Raw genomic sequence first — 20,897 nt, forward strand, 5'->3', positions numbered from 1 at the left:
TTCACAGTAAAGGGGAACGTGAGAGGGACTTTGCATAAACTTATAAGCCAGTTCTCCTCCTTCCTCCCAAATAACATCATTTTAACAAAACAGAAGAGCACACAACCATATACACAGCAAATCAAATTCACATTGACGTTCTTCATGAGTAAACGTTAAGTCATTTAAGGATCTTGCTCTTGTGGACACAGGGAAATTTTTGACCAGAGAGTCTGCCTCTCTTCTCATAAAAACTACTGAAAAAATAAATTCATGGAATCTTAGAATAGAAAACAGCCAAAGAAATTTCCAGCAAGGGCAGCTGTTTCATTTTGCACAAGAGAAACCCAAACTGATCGACCAATGTGCTTGACTGCCCTTCTGTTGTCTGCTCGAGGTGGCCCCGGGGAATGCTGCTAACTTTGTTTTGATTATCCAGAGAACTCAGTAATTTTGTTGTCCAGCCTTAGAAGCTTCTGGAAGGTCAGCACTGAATGTGCGTATACTTGCCTTAGTCCTGCCTAGTTTCCTGAACCATCTTCTAGTCACTGAGGAATAATTCAATTCCTTCAGAAGAAGAAAGGATTTTTAAAGCTGAAAAAGATCTTAAAATTAACCTAAACCAAGTCCTTCTTTTTACTTTAATGCCAGAGAGGTCTAGTAACTTGCCATAGATCACACAGCACAGAGCATTTTTGGGGGTGAGAACAGAAAGCAAAGCACGGCTTTGGAACTATATGATCCCTGATTTGAATTTCACGGTTATTTTATAAAGGAAGCCAGTAAACAGAGCTATCCCAGCATCTCCGGGTCTATGTCCCTAATACCAAGAGAAGGCTTTGGTCAGGTCAGTGAAACAAAATTAGTCCAACTTGTTGATATGGGAGTCATAGTCAATGGTTACATGATTGTTATTCTCTTGCCTACTTCTTGGCGTGGTCTGGGTTTTAGACTGAACTCACTGATCGATGTCATGGCTGTGATTTGGACAGTGGCAATGACAGGTAGCTGGTGAGATCCATGGGGGAAGCACAATGCTGCTCAGAAACTGCACATTCACTGCTGTCATAGGGCAATGCTTTTTCTGCTCCCTGGTGTGGAGGCTTCAGCCTGTTTGCTGACAACCTGCTCCATATCTAGAGGGGAACAAGCCCCTGAACAATCACTGTAGCCATCTTCACTCCTGATAAAGCTACGGAAAATCCATGTTACTGATAGTTTTCAAAGAGCCCTACCTAAGAGCAGGGCACCACCAGAGAGACCCACACATACCAGCCTGAAGATAAATGAAGGAGCCACAAAGCAGTTAATTCAAAGAAAGATAAATGTCTGAATTCCTTCTAACAACCGATTGCACAAGATCTAACTATTCTTTGTTGGCTTCTGCTTTCAAACCAGCTGGGTTATTTAGATTTAATAATGAGGTTTTTTTTGTTTTTTTTTTTTGTTTTTTTTTGCGGTACGCTGGCCTCTCACTGTTGTGGCCTCTCTCGTTGCGGAGCACAGGCTCCGGACGCGCAGGCTCAGCGGCCATGGCTCACGGGCCCAGCCGCTCCGCGGCATGTGGGGTCTTCCCAGACCGGGGCACGAACCCGTGTCCCCTGCATCGGCAGGCTGGCTCTCAACCACTGCGCCACCAGGGAAGCTCAATAATAAGATTTTAAGAACAACAATAATAATTTTTCATGTACCGAATCTCTCTCTTGCTGCTTTTCATCATCTTCATCTTTATCATCCTCTTCACTTCCATCATCACAGCATCTTGGAGTCATGATGGACCGTTGCCTATCCTTTCCGTAATATCCCTGAGGGCTACTCAAATGCCTGCTGATTATCATCAGATGTGACCTTTTCTGCTTTGTTGGTGGCAGTGGGGTTCTCTTCTCCTGGGGCAGGGCATCCTAGGGTTTCAAACACCCTCAACTTGAATCCTTCTAGCGCCTAAGAGCTCATTCCTTTGCAAAAGGATTCCTTCCCATTTTGGGCTCATTCTCACTGTGGGGAGGTTTTTTTCCTATCGATCCCAAGCCTGAGTCCTGACTCCTTTCCTGAATGTTTTAACTGATGACTTAAAAAAAAAAATGTCGGGCTTCCCTGGTGGCGCAGTGGTTGAGAGTCCGCCTGCCGATGCAGGGGACGCGGGTTCGTGCCCCAGCCCGGGAAGATCCCACATGCCGTGGAGCGGCTGGGCCGTGAGCCATGGCCGCTGAGCCTGTGCGTCTGGAGCCTGTGCTCCACAACGGGAGAGGCCACAACAGTGAGAGGTCCGCGTATAGCAAAGCAAAAAAAAAAAGTCACATAATCATCATTTGTCCAGACTAAAGTTGCATCTGGTTTCATGTTGTTCATTTCCTTCAGAAGTCAAGCTGGTTGGTGACAAAGTATCTGCTGAACCTCCATATCTTCCACTCTGTCAGTGTTTCACTGTGAGCAAAGCCAATTCCTTTTAACCTCACTTTTCTTAACTATCAAACGGGGGAATGAATACAATTCACAGGTTTTGCAGTGCTCTTTCATTTTACTGTATTTTATTATGCTAGAATTTAATAATAAATTCTCTTATTTTCAGGTTTGAACTCCAGTGCCTAGCACAGTCACAGAAAGGAATATTTGTGAAGATGAAACCAATCAAATATAAAATACTGGGTTTCATAATGGAGTGTACTTTGGAAATGTAAGGAGACAGAACTATGGAAAGAACGTTCCTAACTGGCTCAGGATGAGATTGAGTGATAATTCATTTCACTTCCTCTTGACTTACGAAGATCTGATCACTCTGGTTCACAGCTACACTAAGTTACACGTATTCTCCTTCCTGCCATAGGCAGACTCTTTATCTGGTCTCTGCTCTGTCCTCACGTGGTGCCACATATTCTTTTCTACCTTAGTGGTGAGCATGGACTCATCTAGAGCTGGACTACCCGGATGTGAATACCAGCTTCAACACTTCCTAGCTATGTACCTTGGACAAATTTACTAGGTTTTCTGTGCCACAGTTGCCTCATCCAGAAAAGGGGGATAATAATAAAAACTATCTCGTATGGGTTGCTGGGAGGATGAAATGAGTTAATATATGCAAAGTGCTTAGAGCAATGCTTATAGCACATGGTAACCTTACATAAGTGTTTACTATAATCAATTAATTATACATATTTTTTTGCTATACTTGTTACCTTTTTGAAGCCTACTTTTCAACCACAGTGTTGCTTTCTAGAATGCTGTCTTCTATTTCTCTGTACAAAATTATACCTTGTACTCAGTAGGGTCCCCCAAAGCGTTGCTGACTGATTGGCCCATCAAGTTAGAAAAGATTCTTCAAAGGGGAATTATAACCTCATATGCAGTCTTTTGTTTTAGGAAAAGACTTTGTCCTTATTCCTTCCCTTTCTTCCTAAAAGATCCTCTATCAATGGGTGGAATTCTCCTTTCTCCAGGGAACTTTAGGAAAGCTGTCCTTGGAAATGACCACTGGGCCCTTATAATTCATTGAGTCCTTGGTCTGTAAGAGGACTTGGCAACTTTATATGTTACATATGAGGAACTTGAGAATCAGATAGGGGAAAGAGCTGGTCAAAGTCAATTAGGTGGTTGGTGGCAAAGTTCAGACGATAAGCCACGTCTCCTGGCTCCTAGATCAGTGTCTTTGGGCAGGAAATGCCTGAAGACAGTAACTGAGCCAACTATAAATGGGATTAATACCAATTAAAAAGACCGTGCCACTTGGAACAAATTACAAATGCTTCCTTTGAGAGCTTAGATTAGAATTTTGATTATAGTCAGCCCTCTGTATCCAGGGGTTCCACATCAGATTCAGCCAACCACAAATCAAAAATATTCGTGAAAAAAAACTCCAGAAAGTTCCCCAAATCAAAACTTGAACTTCCCAGTCACTGCCAACTATCTGCATAGTACTTACACTGCATTTGCAACTATTAACATAGCATTTATATTGTACTAGGTATTACAAGTAAATTAGAGATTATTTGAAGTATAGGAGAGGATGTGTGTAGATTATATGCAAAATACTATGTCATTTTATATAAGGGATTTGAGTGTCTGTGGATTTTGGTATCTACGAGGGGTAGGGGGGGTCCTGGAATCAAGGCCCTGCTGATACAGAGGAACAACTGTATTATTACTTTTCAATCTGTAAGGCTTTGGTTGATTCAGGAAATGGTCAAAATCTAGTGTAACAAATTGAGTAATAATGAGTAATATCTAGTGCAAGGTGAGCAATAGGCTACATGCTTTATGTGGATGGTCTCATTCAATTATCATGACAGCACTTTAAAGAAGATCCTATTGATCATATCGCCATTTTGCAGATAATGAATCTGAAGATTAGAATCACTGAGTAACTCAGTTAGGACCTCACAGATTGTAAGGACGGAATCCAGAGAGTGCAAGGCCTCACCGGCTGCACTAACTGCTGCAACTTTGCTATTTTCAAGGTAAAATCATCTTCACAAGGTGCACGATCATGTGTCTTGTTGTATTTCAGTGATGTGGTTTACAATACAAAGAAAGAAAATGGGTTAAAAGTTTGAGTCTATGTAAATCTTCATTAGAATGAAGGTGAAACATGATCTGGGCAAAGAATGGACCTCATAAACAGCCCATGAATTAGTTTAGTAAATTGACACTGCTGCATTTTCATGACTAATGAATAGCTCCTCAGCACAAAGGAATGCAATGTAAAGAACCCTTTCCTTAAGGCCTAGAGGAGTGAACAAATAACAGGGAAGAAAAGAAGAGATACAGTGGATTTTATTAAATGCAACAGAATAAGAGGGACCACCGTCTTCGAATAATTGAAAAATTGTTTTTAAAATGAATATTCCTACTTGATTTGATCAGGTTGAGACTTGGGTTCCCTTCTAAGGAAGGGGAACAGGAAGGACTTGTGTTCCATTTTGTTCATGTCTGGGGATGTCGGCCCTGCACGCTCTTGAAAGGCATATTCATAAATGAACTCAGAGCCAGGAGGATCTGTGGGTTCCTAGATCTGTCAAAAGGAAGCCTGGAACCCCAAGTGTGATCACACAAGGTAAAGCCCATTCTAGACTGTTCATCCCCAGAGGTGTGACCAGGGAAGCTAGCTTGCAGAGGTGATGAACAGAGCTTCTAATTTGCTATCTTTCTTTGCCTGAGACATGCCCGGAAAATCTTCCTAGGTGGGCTGGAGGGAAATCACCCCGCTCTGCTAGATCCTCTTCTTCGACTATGAGCTAAAAGGTACTGACTAAATTCTCACATCCCTACCAGATGTAGAGGATGCTTCTAACCATAGCAATAATCTAGTTAATTGTCCAAACTACAATGATTCGTCTGGTCTTCGTTTCAAGTGTGTATGTGGATTGAAAAATTTTATAGGTGGAATGGATTTTATTTGTCACCTTGGTCCAGCTCTTAGTAATGCTGATTTCACTCAGTAAAACCTCTCAGAAATGAGCCATTAACTCCTGCCTGAGTGTGATGGGGGAAATCAGCCCCTCACTTGAGAGCCCATTCCACCTTTGGATAAATCTAATTTGAAAAATGATAATTTTCTAGCACACCTCTCATTAATATAAATTAATATGTTTGTTAAAGAAGAATCTCAACTGGGACAATCTGCTCATTTTGCATGAGTGAATGAAGGAATGTAACGTCTGTTCTGTTGAATTCATGCATTATGGAGGATGGCACTGGCTAGAGCTCCCTTAAATGAGACCATTTGGGTGAAAAGCAATTGCAATAAAAAAGCTAGGAACTAATTTTCAATAATTTCATATTTTGAAATAGAATATATTCCCTATCCTGGTGTCTAGCATCTAACCAAATCATCTTCAAGAACAACTCCACGAGTGACAGGTGTATCTGAGGAATGTCTCACTGGTATATGTCTTCCCAAGTAACTTGACCTTTGAACAAAGTAGATTTCCTCATAGTTAGTAAACTCACAAGGTCATGCTAGCATGTATTTAAGATGGACAGCTTCAGAAGAATGAGGCTGGAAGGATGCCATCCCAGAGATGACAGAAGACTCAATGATAATATGTTACATAAATATTTTTGATAATGACAATATATGGTCTTCCTTGGTAGGGGGATGGATTGTCATAGGAGACTTCCCAAGCAGAACTTCATAAAGTTTCCAACCCACCATTCTCCCAGCTCACCCTCCTCCAAATCTCCCATCCTTGGGAGAAAAGACTCTTCCTTTCTTGACTGGCCCAGTCCCCCAACAGTGAGAGTGATAACTCTTCCTTTATTCCTTGCCTAGAAGCCCCTGGTTATAGGTGATGGTGATATCCACACATGAAACACTAGGATTACTTTAAGGACTGAGCTGATGACCTTTAGGTTGAAATCATCATAATTCTATCATCCTACACTACATTATTATAGGTGAAATTTGTACTCCTGACTCTGAAAATGCTGCCTTTGTGGGACTGGAGCTAGCTAATTGGTCTGATAAAAAAGATACAAGTGAAATGGCCCTTGATATCATTTGACTACCTAGAGGGTGTAGAAATAGCAGGAATTTTACAAGGTAATATCAAGAATGTAAAGGAGTCTCACTTAGCTACTGTTTGAATAGGGATGGATTTTTTTTTTTTCCCCTAAGTCTCTTTGAAATCTGTCCTTCTTACCTGAAGGAGGTGGCCTAAATATTCTTATTATTCTGAGCCTTATTAGAGAAGTAAAACTCAAGAGTAACCTGATCCTATAACAGAATAATTCCTTCAAAATAATTTTTAAAAATAAGATCATGAAAATGAGCAGGAAGTGTCTAATTCAGTTAAATGAGACAGAACACCAAAGACCACTTGGTTCAGTGTTCCATGTTCCTCTCCTCTGCATCTAAATAAGAAATGGTGTGTTTCAACAAATTTTGAACGTCTCCGAAAATAGACAAAAGCATTTTTCTCATTATCTAATTTCAGAATCCAACATCTTAATCCATCAGATTATTCATTCATTTGCCTAGCCTTCTTTGCTTTGCTGAAATTCCTCCTTAATTATTTTAGTCTACTCACTGTAACTCCAATAGGAGTTTATGGGAAGAAGAAACAATTCAAAGTCTGTGATACATTTTTCCTGAAATCTCTTAAGCCTCCACTTAGCTTTGATTTTCTTTATTAAAGATAGAGAAAACTGAGTGAAATTCTGAACAGAGATAAGAACCACTTGTACGCAGCCAAAGGACTATCTCAAGGTTTCCTTGTGTGACACATCCTTGTTTTTATGTGGCTACCGATGGAACAAAAGTAATATTAAATGAATGTTTTGAAAATTGTCAGCACCGAACTTGGTTCATAGCAAGCATTATCAATGGCCTATAGGTGTGTACTTGCTTAGGACACACCTTTAGGTACTTATATAAATCTGTATTTATGAAAGTCACGACCCTGGTACCCTGGGATACTAACACATTAACACTGCTCTCCCCCCCACCCTTTTTAACGAAGTAGTTTCTCTAAAGAAGCTCTAGAAGTGTAAGATTTATTTTAAGTGAGGGTGTAGCCTCACCCAGAATTGGATTGGCACAGAATTCATTAGGAGGAAAGGGAAAACAATAACTATTGCATTTATTCAAACACCTATTATATGAGTATTATGTCATCTAATTTTCAGAACAATCCAACGAGGGGCAGGTAGTATGATCACCGTCATCTCACTGAGATCAAACACCTTGTCCTCAACACCCAGCCAGTATCTCGCAGGAATTGGGTTCAAGTCATGTCTACTCAGTAATCAAGTATATGTTCTTCCCTCTGTCTTTTAGCAAAGACCAAACACGTGTGAAATAAATGAAGCTTTTTCACGTGTGCCAGGGTGTCCATCTGAGTGATGGAAAGCTACCAACTTGTCAGTATCCAATAATGATCGGTAAATTAATCCATTGCACCCACATCTATTTCCAAAGTGGGATTTGAACCAAGGTCTCTTTGACCCCCGAGCCTGACCTCCTGGGAGCATTGGGGGGCTCATGGAGACATTCCTTCTAGGCCTGTCTGAGGCCATGTTGGCCTTGAGTATGGACTCGGTAACTTCTGGTGTGACCTGGTCTCTGAAGGCACGAAGCAAGTGACTAGCCCAAGTCCTAATGTGCCGCCAAGGACAGAGAAAGGCGGCTGACAACTCAGGACAACGGAATCCCAGAAGGGTTTTCTCAAAATACAGGTCCCCTTGCAAAATCAGACTCTTGGGGGCAGGGTGATGGGCAGTCACCTGCACTTTAAACAAGAGCCCCAGGTGATCCTCAAGTTTGAAAACTATTATCCTAGGACAAAGAGGCTTTTTACTGCTAAATCTGTAATATTGACGAAGGAGGCCTGATTTCTCAAAGAAAAAAAATTCAGAATTTAACAGAAAGATATCAGCATTGAAAGAAGGAAGGAAATCTAATCATCATTGATATGGTTTGATTTTAACCCTTATCCCACTAGAATACCCACATCAAAACATAAATTTTCAATCAATTTTGAAGCATTTATTAAACATCTTAATCTTCAGTCAAGATGAGGAAGTTGCCTCATTCTGAGATTGTCACGCTGTTTTTGTAACACTAAGCTGAGTGAGGTCACTCCAAATAAGTGTTTTCATGTTATTAAGCTCTCTTAAGGCACTGAAAGTTTTGGGTTGGTTTCTCTGGCCTGGAAACATTAATAAATAATTATAACTAATTCCCTTCCCCCATACTAAGCTTTATTCAGAGTCTTGTCCTAGAAGAGAAATACGGGCCAGAGCCTGAGAAATATCACCTTCTTGTTAAGTGTTCTGGGCTTAAGTTCTTCACTATATAAAGAATACACACAAATCCATAAGACAGAGGTGAGCAGCACAATAAAAGATGACAATTAAGACAAAAGTTTAAGTTACACAATTAAGATAAATGGGCAGATTGCACAATTAAGACAAGTGTGCAAATCACAAAAGAAGAAATATAAAGACTAAAACATAAAAGACATACAGAAAGACATTCAACCGCAATAATATATTTTTTTTAAATGGCAGGAAGATGCTGCTTGTATCTTATCAAGTTGGCAAGTTTTAAAAAGTATAGGCGTAAGTTTTGAGCATGATTTCAGAATGCACGTCAAGTATTTTAAAATGTGCATCTCATACCCACTCTTACGATTTTATCCTGAGAAAATAATTAAACATGGATGTATGATTTAACTATGATGGTCATTGCAACACAATTTATAATTTATAATAGTGAGAAACCGAGAGAAAAAAAGCCCCAAATGGTTAAAACATGCACTGGTTTAGAATGCAGTTACAAAAATTATTTTGTAACTAAACATTTAATAATGTGGGGAAAAGCCCAAGCAAAAATGCTTAACACTATGTTACAAGGCACGATGTACAAAATGGTCCTGTTTTAATAGAAAAATTGCATAGATAAGTATAAAGAATCATACTCATGAAAGACTCATGACAGATGCCCAAATGTTAACGATGGTTATCCAGGGTTGTAAGATGACAAGAGATGTCATTTTCTTCTCGCCTTATATGCTTGGTATAAGCTTTTGCTGGTGAAAATGAATTAATTTTTTTTAGGGAGAAAAAGAATTATATATAATAAAAGAAAAAATTCCAATATGATTGATAGTATTTGACAGACAGGTCATGTTTCCTACATCTCTTTACCATAGTTCTAATCTTTGTTTGCCCCTGAGATCTGTCAGCTCCCTTAGGAAATTTTAGCTGGAAACTAAAGAAGGGCGGAGGATTCTTCTGTGAAATCTGGGAGGAACTGGAGGGGACCTTTGAGGACGGGATTAGGGCCCGTCCCCCATCCTGGGGTCTTCCCAGAGACCTCATGGGGTTGCAGGGAAGTGAAGATGTTGAGAACCACTAATTCTAACCTGGCCAAGGTCTAAGCCTTGGGTCACATGACTTGTCACCCACGTGATTTTTGAGTGAACGGAGGTGCTGTTTATAATTACACTCAGAAAATGGATGTAAACCAGGCAAACTAGCACATGTGTTCCTCATGACCCTAGGGAATTCACAGCCTCATAGCACTGACTGCTGAAAGCTATTAGGAGCTGTCCAACTATCTCATTTCACAGATGCGAAAACCCTGGAACACAGAAGGAAAATGTGCTGCTCAAACTTGGCTGAGACAAATGAGGCACGAGCACACTTTCCTGAAGCTTAACTCTAAGGATTCCTCTGTGTGTATGTGTGTGAACCGCCATGAAATGACACGGCAGGGAGTGAGCGAACCTGACAATCGTCTCTCCTGAAACTCCACTGCCAAGAGTCAGATCAAAATGCTCATTGCAGCTCTATTTACAATCGCCAGGACACGGAAGCAACCTAAGTGTCCATCATCGGATGAATGGATAAAGAAGATGTGGTACATATACACAATGGAATATCACTCAGCCATAAAAAGAAACGAAATTGAGTTATTTGTAGTGAGGTGGATGGACCTAGAGTCTGTCACACAGAGTGAAGTAAGTCAGAAAGAGAAAAACAAATACCGTATGCTAACATATATATATGGAATCTAAGGAAAAAAAAAAAGGGGTCATGAAGAACCTAGGGGTAAGATGGGAATAAAGACACAGACCTACTAGAGCATTGACTTGAGGACATGGGGAGGGGAAAGGGTAAGCTGTGACAAAGTGAGAGAGTGGCATGGACATATATACACTACCAAACGTAAAATGGATAGCTAATGGGAAGCAGCTGCATAGCACAGGGAGACCAGCTCGGTGCTTTGTGACCACCTAAAGGGGTGGGATAGGGGAGGGTGGGAAGGAGGGAGATGCAAGAGGGAAGAGATATGGGAACATATGTATATGTATAACTGATTCACTTTGTTATAAGGCAGAAACTAACACACAATTGTAAAGCAATTATACTCCAATAAAGATGTTAAAACAAACAAACAAACAAACAAAAACCCAACCCATGTCTTTTGGTTCTTAGAATTCACAAAAAATATCCTGAGACCAGCTGCGAGGTAATCTCCTCAAGGATTCTCCTTAACCTGAATCTTCATTCATTCAACAAGTATTTATGCAACACCAGGAGACATATAAAAGTCCCATTTCTCATAACACTTGCTAGATATGCTTATTTTTATAAACTAATGTAACCAGGAAGTGTCTGGATGACATTTCAAGAGTTTTGTGTGTTCTCCAATTCACGAATAAAGGTGGAGTGGAGAAGTTTCCCGTGTTCCTATATCTGTATATTGTTTAAACAGAATTTCTTTTCTGTTTGAAAAGAAATTTTCAAAAATTTCTTCCCTACAGAATTTCCAAGGTAAAGTCATTCTTTCCATTTCCATTTTTCCTTTCAGAAAACATACTTTTATGGTCCAAACCTGCTCCCAAGAAGCAGGGTAGGGCAGTGGGAAGAGAAAAGACTGGAGTCACAAATACTGTAAATATTTCAACAAGTCTAAGATGCACAATTTTAACCCCACCTTTTAACACCTCTGAAATCAGAAAGCATCTTAACTGTCAAAGGAGTCTTGAAACATGAGTACTTCCAGGGAGGTTTGTGATTGCTCCTGCTGGTCACCAGGGGGCAATATGAATCCAGAACCATTTTAAATTCTCTGCCTGACTTTTTTTTTTTTTAAGATCACATTGAGTGTGTGAACTCAGGGATTTCATTTTGGATTCAACTTCTTGGAGAGTTCTTCTTCTTTTTTTTTAATCTAACCAATACCCAGATAGAGGCATGTGAATTTCCTCACTGACTCTGTCTGCTGGGTGGGTTTTTTTCTGTTCATTTTTACCTTGAGGGTGTAAGCACAGCTCATTGGGCGGTTTTTCTTAGTGCTGCATAGAAAAATCTAGCACCTCACAGTTGATGGTACCCCAGAGTCTATGAAATAGGCATCCAGGTTCTGAGAGCTATGACCTCTCCTTAACCTCTAGGAGGCTCAGTTTTCTCTTCTGGAAGCAAGATAGTACTGTTTCCCTGAGGATGCAGTAGACCGATATACAGAAACACCAGGCACAGAGCAGATTCACACTGATGCTGTTCGCTAACTCTGGAGTCCTATGGATTTGAAGACCCTGTTACTTTGGTAAGGTTTCTAGGACCCTTTCTTACTCGATCTCTCTCCCAAACCCCTGTCCTGTGCCTCCCACCTCATCCAAAGTTCAAGGAGAAGAGGATGAAGCTAGCATAGGATTGTCTTCTTCGGACAAGGGCCTGGGAGAGCAAGTCCCCAGGGCTCCTGGGAGGGGCAGTGTCGTGAACAGACAAGGGCACTGGCTTTGGGGTCACCGTGGGCTCAGATCGCAGCCCTTCTACTGACAGTTCGAGTTTGGGTGGCTACCTAATCATCTCTCCATGTCTCCATTTCAGCAAATATAAAACGAGCCTCCTAATAACATCTACTTCATACTGTCACTGTTAGTCAATATGCGCAAACAGCTTAGAATAGTGCCTGGTATTTGGTAAATACCCACTGACTATGACTTTTGATATATCCTCTGCTCAGCAGTAACGCAGCCCCTGGAGAGGGTCTCAGAGCAAGAGTCACGAGGGCCATCTCTGTGACACGAGGGGAGTGAACATTAGCTGATGTGCCCACTTGCCTTCACTCCCGTCACCTACACGACGCAGAGCACACGCTAGGTGATGCAAAGCTGGACTAGTGGCCACATCCCTGCATGTCCATCCAGGATGCTGCCCTCTGCTTCTCCTAGAAGCTGGTCACAGAAATCAACCTCAGATACACTGTGCTTCCCCTAGATCCATCCCCCCTCCGACACCAGGTGCCGGCAGGTGCGGGCCAGACACTACTGAATAAAACACATTAGAAATTATCTCTAGTCTGCAAGGGTCAGGTCATTAGTGAAGCAAGTACCTCCTTAGCAAGAATGAATAAAAAGGTTTTGTATAGCTCTGGACACAGGTATTTACACAGGCTCATTGAGAAGATTCTTTGCAAGACCGCCCTGCTCTTCCTAGCTCCTTCGATGTAGCAAGCAGGAAAGAAAATCCATTTAATTTGGACGATAAGCCCTTAGTTATATTACTAACAAGAAAAGTCCACCTGCTATTTGAGGGGGACTGTTGAACAGGCAAAATGTTTCTTTTCCTTTTGTTTTGTTAGTACATAGACATGATACATTTCAAATGGTCAATCACAGGTGAAGATAGTACTTTGGAGTTTGCAACCTTCAGGGAGTTTATCAAAGAGATTCGCTGGGAATAATGCATGTGCACAGAAGTGTGAATTCCCCAAGCCTAGGAAAGCAGAATCTCCCAGGCAGCTGATTAGACTCACAAAAAATTGTTCACTGGAGCTTTGCACAGTATAGAATCAAACTCCTGAAATTTGCTTGCAAATTCCCTGCTGTTCTTGCCGGAAGCTCCTGCAGATGCCAAGCACCTCCTGTGCTCAGTCAAAGAAGGTCTGTCAGCCTCCATCCGTGCAAAAGAGCAGCCCAGTTAAGCAGGGACAGCACCACCTCCCCACTACACTCTGCAGTTTGGAGCTGGGCTGGGAGAAGGGGCATGGAAAAAAGTCATCAGCAGTATGGTAATGCGGGCTACTATTGAACAGTTGATCTGATCAACGCATTGCCTGGAGCCTTTTGTCATAACCTAAGAGGGAGGCACGTCCATCATCCTCATTGTACAGAGAGGACTTCGTGCTCACACAATCCTTCACTTACTGACGGTCACCTAGCAAGGAAGTGGCAGAGGTGGAATTCGAACCCAACTCTGAATCCACAACCCACCTACTGTGCCTTACATCAGGGGGTCTGAGCAGTGGACGACTGGGAAAATGGGAAAACAGGTGTCTCCAATCTAAGAAAGACAGTGTTTATCATTAATGCTTGCATTAGGTTGTCAGGTGCCCTCATATATTATGTTACAAGTGTGGCAGATTCACCTACAATCAAAGGCACGTGGGTGCCAATGACATTTGGGTTAATAATCTCAAAGTGGAAGGTACTCCTTTGTTCTTTCCGTCATCTTTTCCTTAAAAAGCAAAGCTGAGGCTCTCTTTATCTAACCAGCATCTCCTTACATGGCCTTCAGTCTACTCATCATTTTCAAAGAGAAAAAGACAGTACCAAACCAACCAAAGAAACAACAAACACACCAACCAAAACCACAGCCCCTGGGCTCTCTCCAGTCCCATGAACATTTACGACAATTTATTCCAGAAAAAAGAGCCACTATGGAGACCCAGGTCTACCTTGTGCTCCAGGCTGGAGTCTTTAAACATCAGTGAGAATGGCTTGATATGCTCTCTTCTCAATTTATCGCCACTCCGCAAGTCGATGGTATGTTCTATTCTCTTGTTAATTTCCTCAGGCCCAGACTGGACATGCAAAGCTTGTGCAAGATGGTTTGGAAGTAGATTTATTGAATTTCTTGTTAGGGCAGCCAGAGTCTAGGGGGAAAGCACATGCAAACACAATAAACCTGCTAGTCCCCTTTGGATTAAAAAGAAATGCAATGTGTTCAGATTAGGTTGCATTGCAAACAGTAATAGCAATCCATGCAGTTGTATTCAGTGAAACCTACAGAAGTTGATAAGTTAGCATTTGGTTCAGAGAAACACAACCTGGCAAAAATAGCACATCAAGAGGGCTATTTCTCTTTCCTCTGCGTAGGTGCACTGAATGCCCTTGGTTCAGGTATTTGGAGAGGTGTCGGCTTGGACGTGTTAAAAGACCCTTTCTCTAACCAGGCACACCCCTGGCATGAGAGAAAGAAAACCAATACAAATAGCAGAAGGGAAAACAGATCTGAAAAGTCCATGGAAATGATCCTCTCCAACCAGGTAGACTCCACATTTCCATGTGGTCTTTCCTTTAATGGTGGTGGAGAGGCTTGGGGGCCAATGGCTTGCATTTCCTTTTTTAGCATTCCTCACGGACAGCCCAATGAGCCAGGATCTGCTCCTTAAACTTGATAACGATTGTGAGATTTTTACACTAGACGAACGTTTTTCCCCCCACAGACCATTATATATCTATATCTTCACATAGATATATGTGTTTAATTTCCTTTAGGGAAAAAAATGCAAAAGCAGTTTCAGCCTCTCACCATCTCACAGGTTAAGCAGCAGGAGCTGGGGAAAGGCACAGCCCCCGTGGTTGGTCATTGGGTGTGGCCACATGGATGCAGAAACAGCTCTGGCTGATGAAGACACACCAGATTTGGCAGGGAGGACTCTGTCTCCTGGCAATTTAGCTGCAGGTGACAAGATCAACTGGCTGGATCTAGCCAAATGCAATGCTCACTCACAGCTCCAATTTAAGACAACTTCTTTATATCTTTATATGTCTTCTTTACGTCTTTATATGTCTTCTTTTAAGACAACCAAAAACATGGGAATTGGAGCTGGAGAGAGATAACGACAATGATGCTCATCTCCTCCCTCAAAAGATTTCCTTGGGGAGAGGTATAGGATGCTGTACATCTGTAAAGGGGAAGAGAAAACTCTGCTTCTGTACACTCTCACTGCATCTTCATCCCTCTGCCAGCCTCTCACCTTGGCCAATGTTAGACCATAGGCTAGACTGAGATAAGTTGGTGTGATCATCAAATGGCAGCCTGTGAGAGCTGACAGAACATCTTGGAGGTCCTTCTGCCTGAACCCTTCATGTACCTGAGAGCCTCAGAGAATCACGCTCACGAGCCATCAGCTTTTCTGCAGCCAGGTCAGATCCTCTGATCCCAGAGCCAGAGTCGGGGGCTTTGCTCTCATGGAGACTTCTAGCCCATTCCATAAGTATTCCTCCTGTTGGACTCTTCCTTTTAAGCTTCATGGAGATATTCAACGTAAGCTAAATTCAAAGTCTCTAAAGAATTCTTGAGCAGGGCTTCATCACTGGTAGAATTTATGGAAACCTTCTTCTCCAGCCCCAGGATAAAGGATGGAGTTGCATGTGCCAACACGCAAAAGTAAAGTATATGCTCTTAGGGCACTGAAGTTAATTTCAGCTCTGAGTATGAAGGAGGCTACCACAGAGAAGAAGATAGACGCTAGGGGGAGGTATGGCAGGATGAGAGGTGAAGAGAAGAGCTGGAGCAGAGAAAGGGAAACAGGGACCAATGTTCCAGCAAACTGAACAGCAGGGTCCATGTAGGGCCAGAAGGCTTGAGCCCTGGGATTAAATGATGTTAGAACAGCATCTCAGAAGGTGAAAGAGACTGGAGCCCACCCTCTGTGGATCTCCTATTGGTTTCTTGGGCAGAAATTCTCTCCACATAGTTTGGAAAATGACAAAATGTAGTCTTCTACCTTGGAGAGGAGGTGGAAAAGACACTCAAGCTGCCCTCGTCTGGACATACATTCTGGCTTAGAGATGCGAAAATGCTCTCCTGGAAAATGCTCAGAGCTGGGATATGACAGGAAAGGAGAGGAAATCAGCTCACTATCTACATAGATCCACAGTTAGGAATCTCTCTCTCTCTTTGCAATTTTTATTTTCCTACAGTTTTCCTTCTTTGAACTAAATTGAGCCTTCCACTCTACCAGTCCCTCATGCCTTCAATGGCTCTTAGACCTCTGGATTTCACAGAGAAGGGGAGTTTCAAAAATATTTTTGGACTGCTTTATATAAATTATAGCAGTAGCTGCAGTGATTGCCACAGCTACAACCCTCTATATGACCACCATTTCATAAAACAAAGGGCACGTTTTTTTACAACAAGAATGACATAAGCTCAAAACAAAGGACTGTTCATTACACTGAATGCATTTAACTTAATGAATGTCCCCATTTTTCTCATATTGATGGGGGCTGGTGAAAATGTTATCAGGGATTGACTGCAGTCTGTAGGGAGACCTTTGGAAAACCAGGAATAGATGTTGCGTCCTGAGTGCCTGTGCCATTGACCACTTTTGTAAGGCAGAGACCAGTAAAACTTCCTACTTTCAGAGCTCCCCTGCCCCTTATTGACTGTCTGTGGGGCTGCTTCAAGTGAGAGATAAACTTGGAAGCACCTCTCTTTCTTTCCTCATTGCCACCAGGTTACAATTAAGAGCTGGGAAGGAGTCCTTGCATCAAAATGTCAATGATGCTGAGATGAAGAATGCTTCTCTTGCCCAAGCAATTACTTTTACTCCTTGCAATTATATCCCTAGTATTTTAATGCAGGTAGTCCATGCTCAGCCATTCCTTTCCTGATCATTTGTCAATTACATATGACAATTATACCTGCTGTTTGACAAGCAATCTCTCTCAGCCTACCTCACACCTTCAGGACATACATGCTCAAGGGAAGACCAGCATCAACTCAGTAAGTCAAGCAGGTTGGAATCAGGAAGAGAAACCATCTGCTTTCATTTACCCCCAGTGCACCCCTGAAAAGTATGAATGGCTTTGGGGGATGCTTAATTTGAGATTATTTGTGATACTCCGTCTCCACTGGTCATGGCCACTGAGATGACTTCACCATGTGCTGGCCTCCAGTAAGATAATGCTAACACTAAAGATCCGTAAGCTGATATCCGCACAGTGATTCACTTGTAAGCAGTATTTGGCAAACGTGTAACACATCTTATCTGCCTGTTTAGAGTCTATGATGCAACAGGCTATTTTCAATAGAATATGGTTTTCTCCCTTTAAGACTTACAGGACTAGTGTGAGGGAGATCAGAGTCATGTTAAAAAGTAGCACAGGCTTTCAAATATGATTCCAGTCTTAAACTGACCTCCCAAAATGTTGAGATTGTTCTTCCACATAAACAGCTTAAGCAACTGGCAAGAGAATGGGGGAAATAATGGATGAAATGGGAAATGACGGAGAATAATTGAATATCAATGATTATGAATGTAATTATAATTCAATTCAATTACACATTGAAACATATATTCAAATATGTATCGTATATATTTTATGAACAATTTAAATACAATACTTAATATACAATACTCAATGTGTATATTCATTTCTTTAGCTGGCATTTTCAGACATTTAGGAGGTCAGATCAGAGCAGCAATGTTGGGAAAAATCAAAGTTTGCAGCTGAGGGGGCCTCTCACGTCTGAGTCCCTTCACAAAAAGACACTGCAGCCTGGTGATTGATCCTGAGATCCATGCCCCCCTCAGGCATTTCAATTACTTCCTTACTCACAGGTGCTTAACACAGATCAAAGCCCAAATGAAAACCAGAGTCCCTTCTGAACCCAAGTTTCTGATCATAAGGTCTTGCCTGTGAGTCTGGGGGTTCTGGTGAAAATTATCATCCACATATCCGTTTGTAAACTGCATTTGAATGGGGTGGGGGACATCATAAATCCTCTTAAGCTCATCATTTGGTTTATGACCAGAAGACTTTCCTTTGGGAATCTTTTTTTTTTTTTTTAGTTTATGTACACACTAACAACCTACTTTTTTTTTTTTTTTTTTTTTTTTTTTTTACAGGTCCTATTGCTTCATGGATAGCAATACCCTTTGTATTCCTTAATCAGTTTGGGTCAGCAAATAAATTATTCCTAGTAAGATTTCAGGCTGAAAGTGTACTCTCTAGAAACATCCAGTTTTGTTGAGTCAAAAACACTTTAGCTCTTTTGGATCACATATTCCAATATCAAAACACCCTCTAAAGCATCCCTGTAGACACTGTAACTCAGCTTGCATAGTTTCAGTGCTGGAATCTGGGGATATCATCACTCTCTTTCATCACTAGATCCCCTTAATTAACTCTTTCCCAAAAATTTTGTTCCAAGGAACACAAGAAGGAAGGGATGTTTCTTTACAGAATGGTTCTGTGGACCAGTCGATTTAGGAAATGTGGATCCACTGTTTGTTTACTGCCATCCGTTCTCACTACTCTCTGAGAGAGAAGGGATTTTGTCTCTTTTTGTTTGGAGTGCTTATGCCAGGGCCTGGCACTAAGTAAGCACTCAGTACCCGTTTGTTGAATGAAAAAATTCTTATATCCTCCTATTGGAGTCTCACGGTACACGTTACTGAAATAAAAGCACTGATAAGTTCTACATAAGTAAGACTTTTAAACTCTGCACCTTCCGAACTTTTATAACCATAAAACAGTTTTTGCTCGGATCTCCTCTACACATTCCATGGAATACCACTTGGGAAACAATACTCTAAAGTTCTTCCCTGATTTTGTTCACAACTCTCACCCAGTGGATCTGTTTCTGATCTCTGAATAAGATCTATTTACCCCCCTCCAGAGTTTTCTTCCACGGGCTAATGCTTCAATTTTCCCAATCACTTCACAGGTGACATGGTTTCCACATATGGCACAATCCTTTCCAGTTTGTCCATACCCTGAGTATACTACTGTACAGAACCAGACCCAGTGCAAACGACATCTGACCTTGTGTTGGAGCCAAGGCACCTAACACAGTATGACCTATTAAACAGTTAGTCTATTACATTTCATGCATTTGAACGTGTGGCAGCTAGGCTGCATGCCCTACTGCTTCTTTAAAAACCAATTCAGACATCTCTTTCTCCAGGAAGCCTATTCTGAGTCTGCACGTATCCTCAGCACAGCAGTTACTGTGATGTCTTGTAACTGCCTTCTGGTGTATTTGTCTGTTCCTCTAGGCTCTGATCTCCTGGAGGGTCAGGCACTGTATTTTACCCATAACAAAATCTCCAGCAACTGGCAAATTTGGTAGGTTCTTAACAAGTACTTTTGGAATGAATAAATGAATGAATGCATGAATGAAAAGTTCAATGGCTATGGAAGACTCTTCCTCGGGCATTGTTTTCCATCTCTTGCTACCAAAAGTCCTGTTACGTTTTTCCTGTTCTCCCCCAAATGGACTTCAAATTTAGGAAGACTCTGCTTACCAAATTGAATGTATTAAATAAGAGTAGTTTGTTTTCCTATTATTCAATCAAATGCCTAGTTTTTGACCAGCAGGGGATAAAAGGCATTACTACAAACTCCAAAAGAGAATTCCAGCCAAGAGCGAGAGCCTGCAGAGGCAGCCTATGGTCTGTGTCAACAGGAGGTTTCACTCAGGTTTCTGGAATCCAGAAAATGCCTCCCTACTACTACCTCTTGGTGCTGACTGCTAGGGTACCAGAGGTCACAGATGGGAAAGCACTAACTTACAGCCTTTTCTGGGACCAGCGCCTGCGTTAACATCCACTTGAGTGTTTCCCACGAGCCAGCATAAAGCGTAAGGTTAAAGCCATCAGCGAAAGGGCCTCATCTTTTGGCTTCTCTGGGAGATGGACGTGGCAGTTTTGAGTTTAGCTATAGGTAGTTGTGACTGAGATCCTGCATTGCAGGCCAGCTTGTTGCTGCTTGGGAAAGACCCAGAGAAGATGCCCAGAGCCTCATAACAGCCTCCATCTTTCAGGCCGAGATGGCTTATCCTCTCCCAAGACTCTGCCTGCTTCCAGTCTCAGGCTGGAGTCTGCAGTCAGAAGCAGGTAGAGCCAGCGGCTTCCTCAACTCACTCCGGAGCATCCTTCCATTGTCTCTACGGCACCATCTGCCCGTGCCTCCTTTGGAGGCCTCTGTGGCTCCATTTCAAACTTGTCGCCTGCAGGGTTTGGGTTGTGGAAAAGGCAGGGATTTTTATCTTTCAGTCCCTAACCCACTTCCTGTGTCCTACAACTATAGGCCGACTTGAGAAAAATCGCCGGGAACAAAAGCTAAGCCTGAATAAGGGCCCCCAAGTGCACACACTAGAGCTCTATTTTCTCTACTGTTTACTAAACCCCCAACCAACCCCCAGAAGAGAAGGCTCCTCCTTTTTTTAAAAAATTATTTTTGTGCTCTTTTTATGAAAGCTCACTTGGGAAAGATTTGAAGTGATCTAGTCCACAATGACTGGCATTCAGGGTCTCAGAAAGGATGCTTGCTGTGTTTGAAAGTGGCACAATTATTTTTTTCCCTCAAATCTAGGGATGGGGGAGCAGAGATTTCCTGGGATGTGCATGTAATGTTTTTCTGGTAAAAGGTTTTAAGGGGTCTTTGGGCAAACAC

General features: G+C 41.9%; 1 protein-coding gene across 2 annotated transcripts in view; it reads right to left on the reverse strand.

The window, feature by feature from the left end:
- Positions 1–20,897, reverse strand: part of ADCY8 (adenylate cyclase 8) — a 218,774-nt gene that overhangs the window by 75,989 nt on the left and 121,888 nt on the right. For both annotated transcript variants that reach the window (XM_027132481.1, XM_027132482.1), the window contains exon 8: positions 14,162–14,359. In XM_027132481.1, the coding sequence (XP_026988282.1) occupies positions 14,162–14,359 (198 nt within the window). The remainder of the gene's footprint in view (positions 1–14,161; positions 14,360–20,897) is intronic.

The sequence above is a fragment of the Aethalodelphis obliquidens genome, unplaced genomic scaffold (genome assembly GCF_003676395.1).
Source record: "Aethalodelphis obliquidens isolate GAN/ISIS:26980383/991018 unplaced genomic scaffold, ASM367639v1 scaffold41, whole genome shotgun sequence".
In the NCBI taxonomy this organism is placed as follows: domain Eukaryota; kingdom Metazoa; phylum Chordata; class Mammalia; order Artiodactyla; family Delphinidae; genus Aethalodelphis; species Aethalodelphis obliquidens.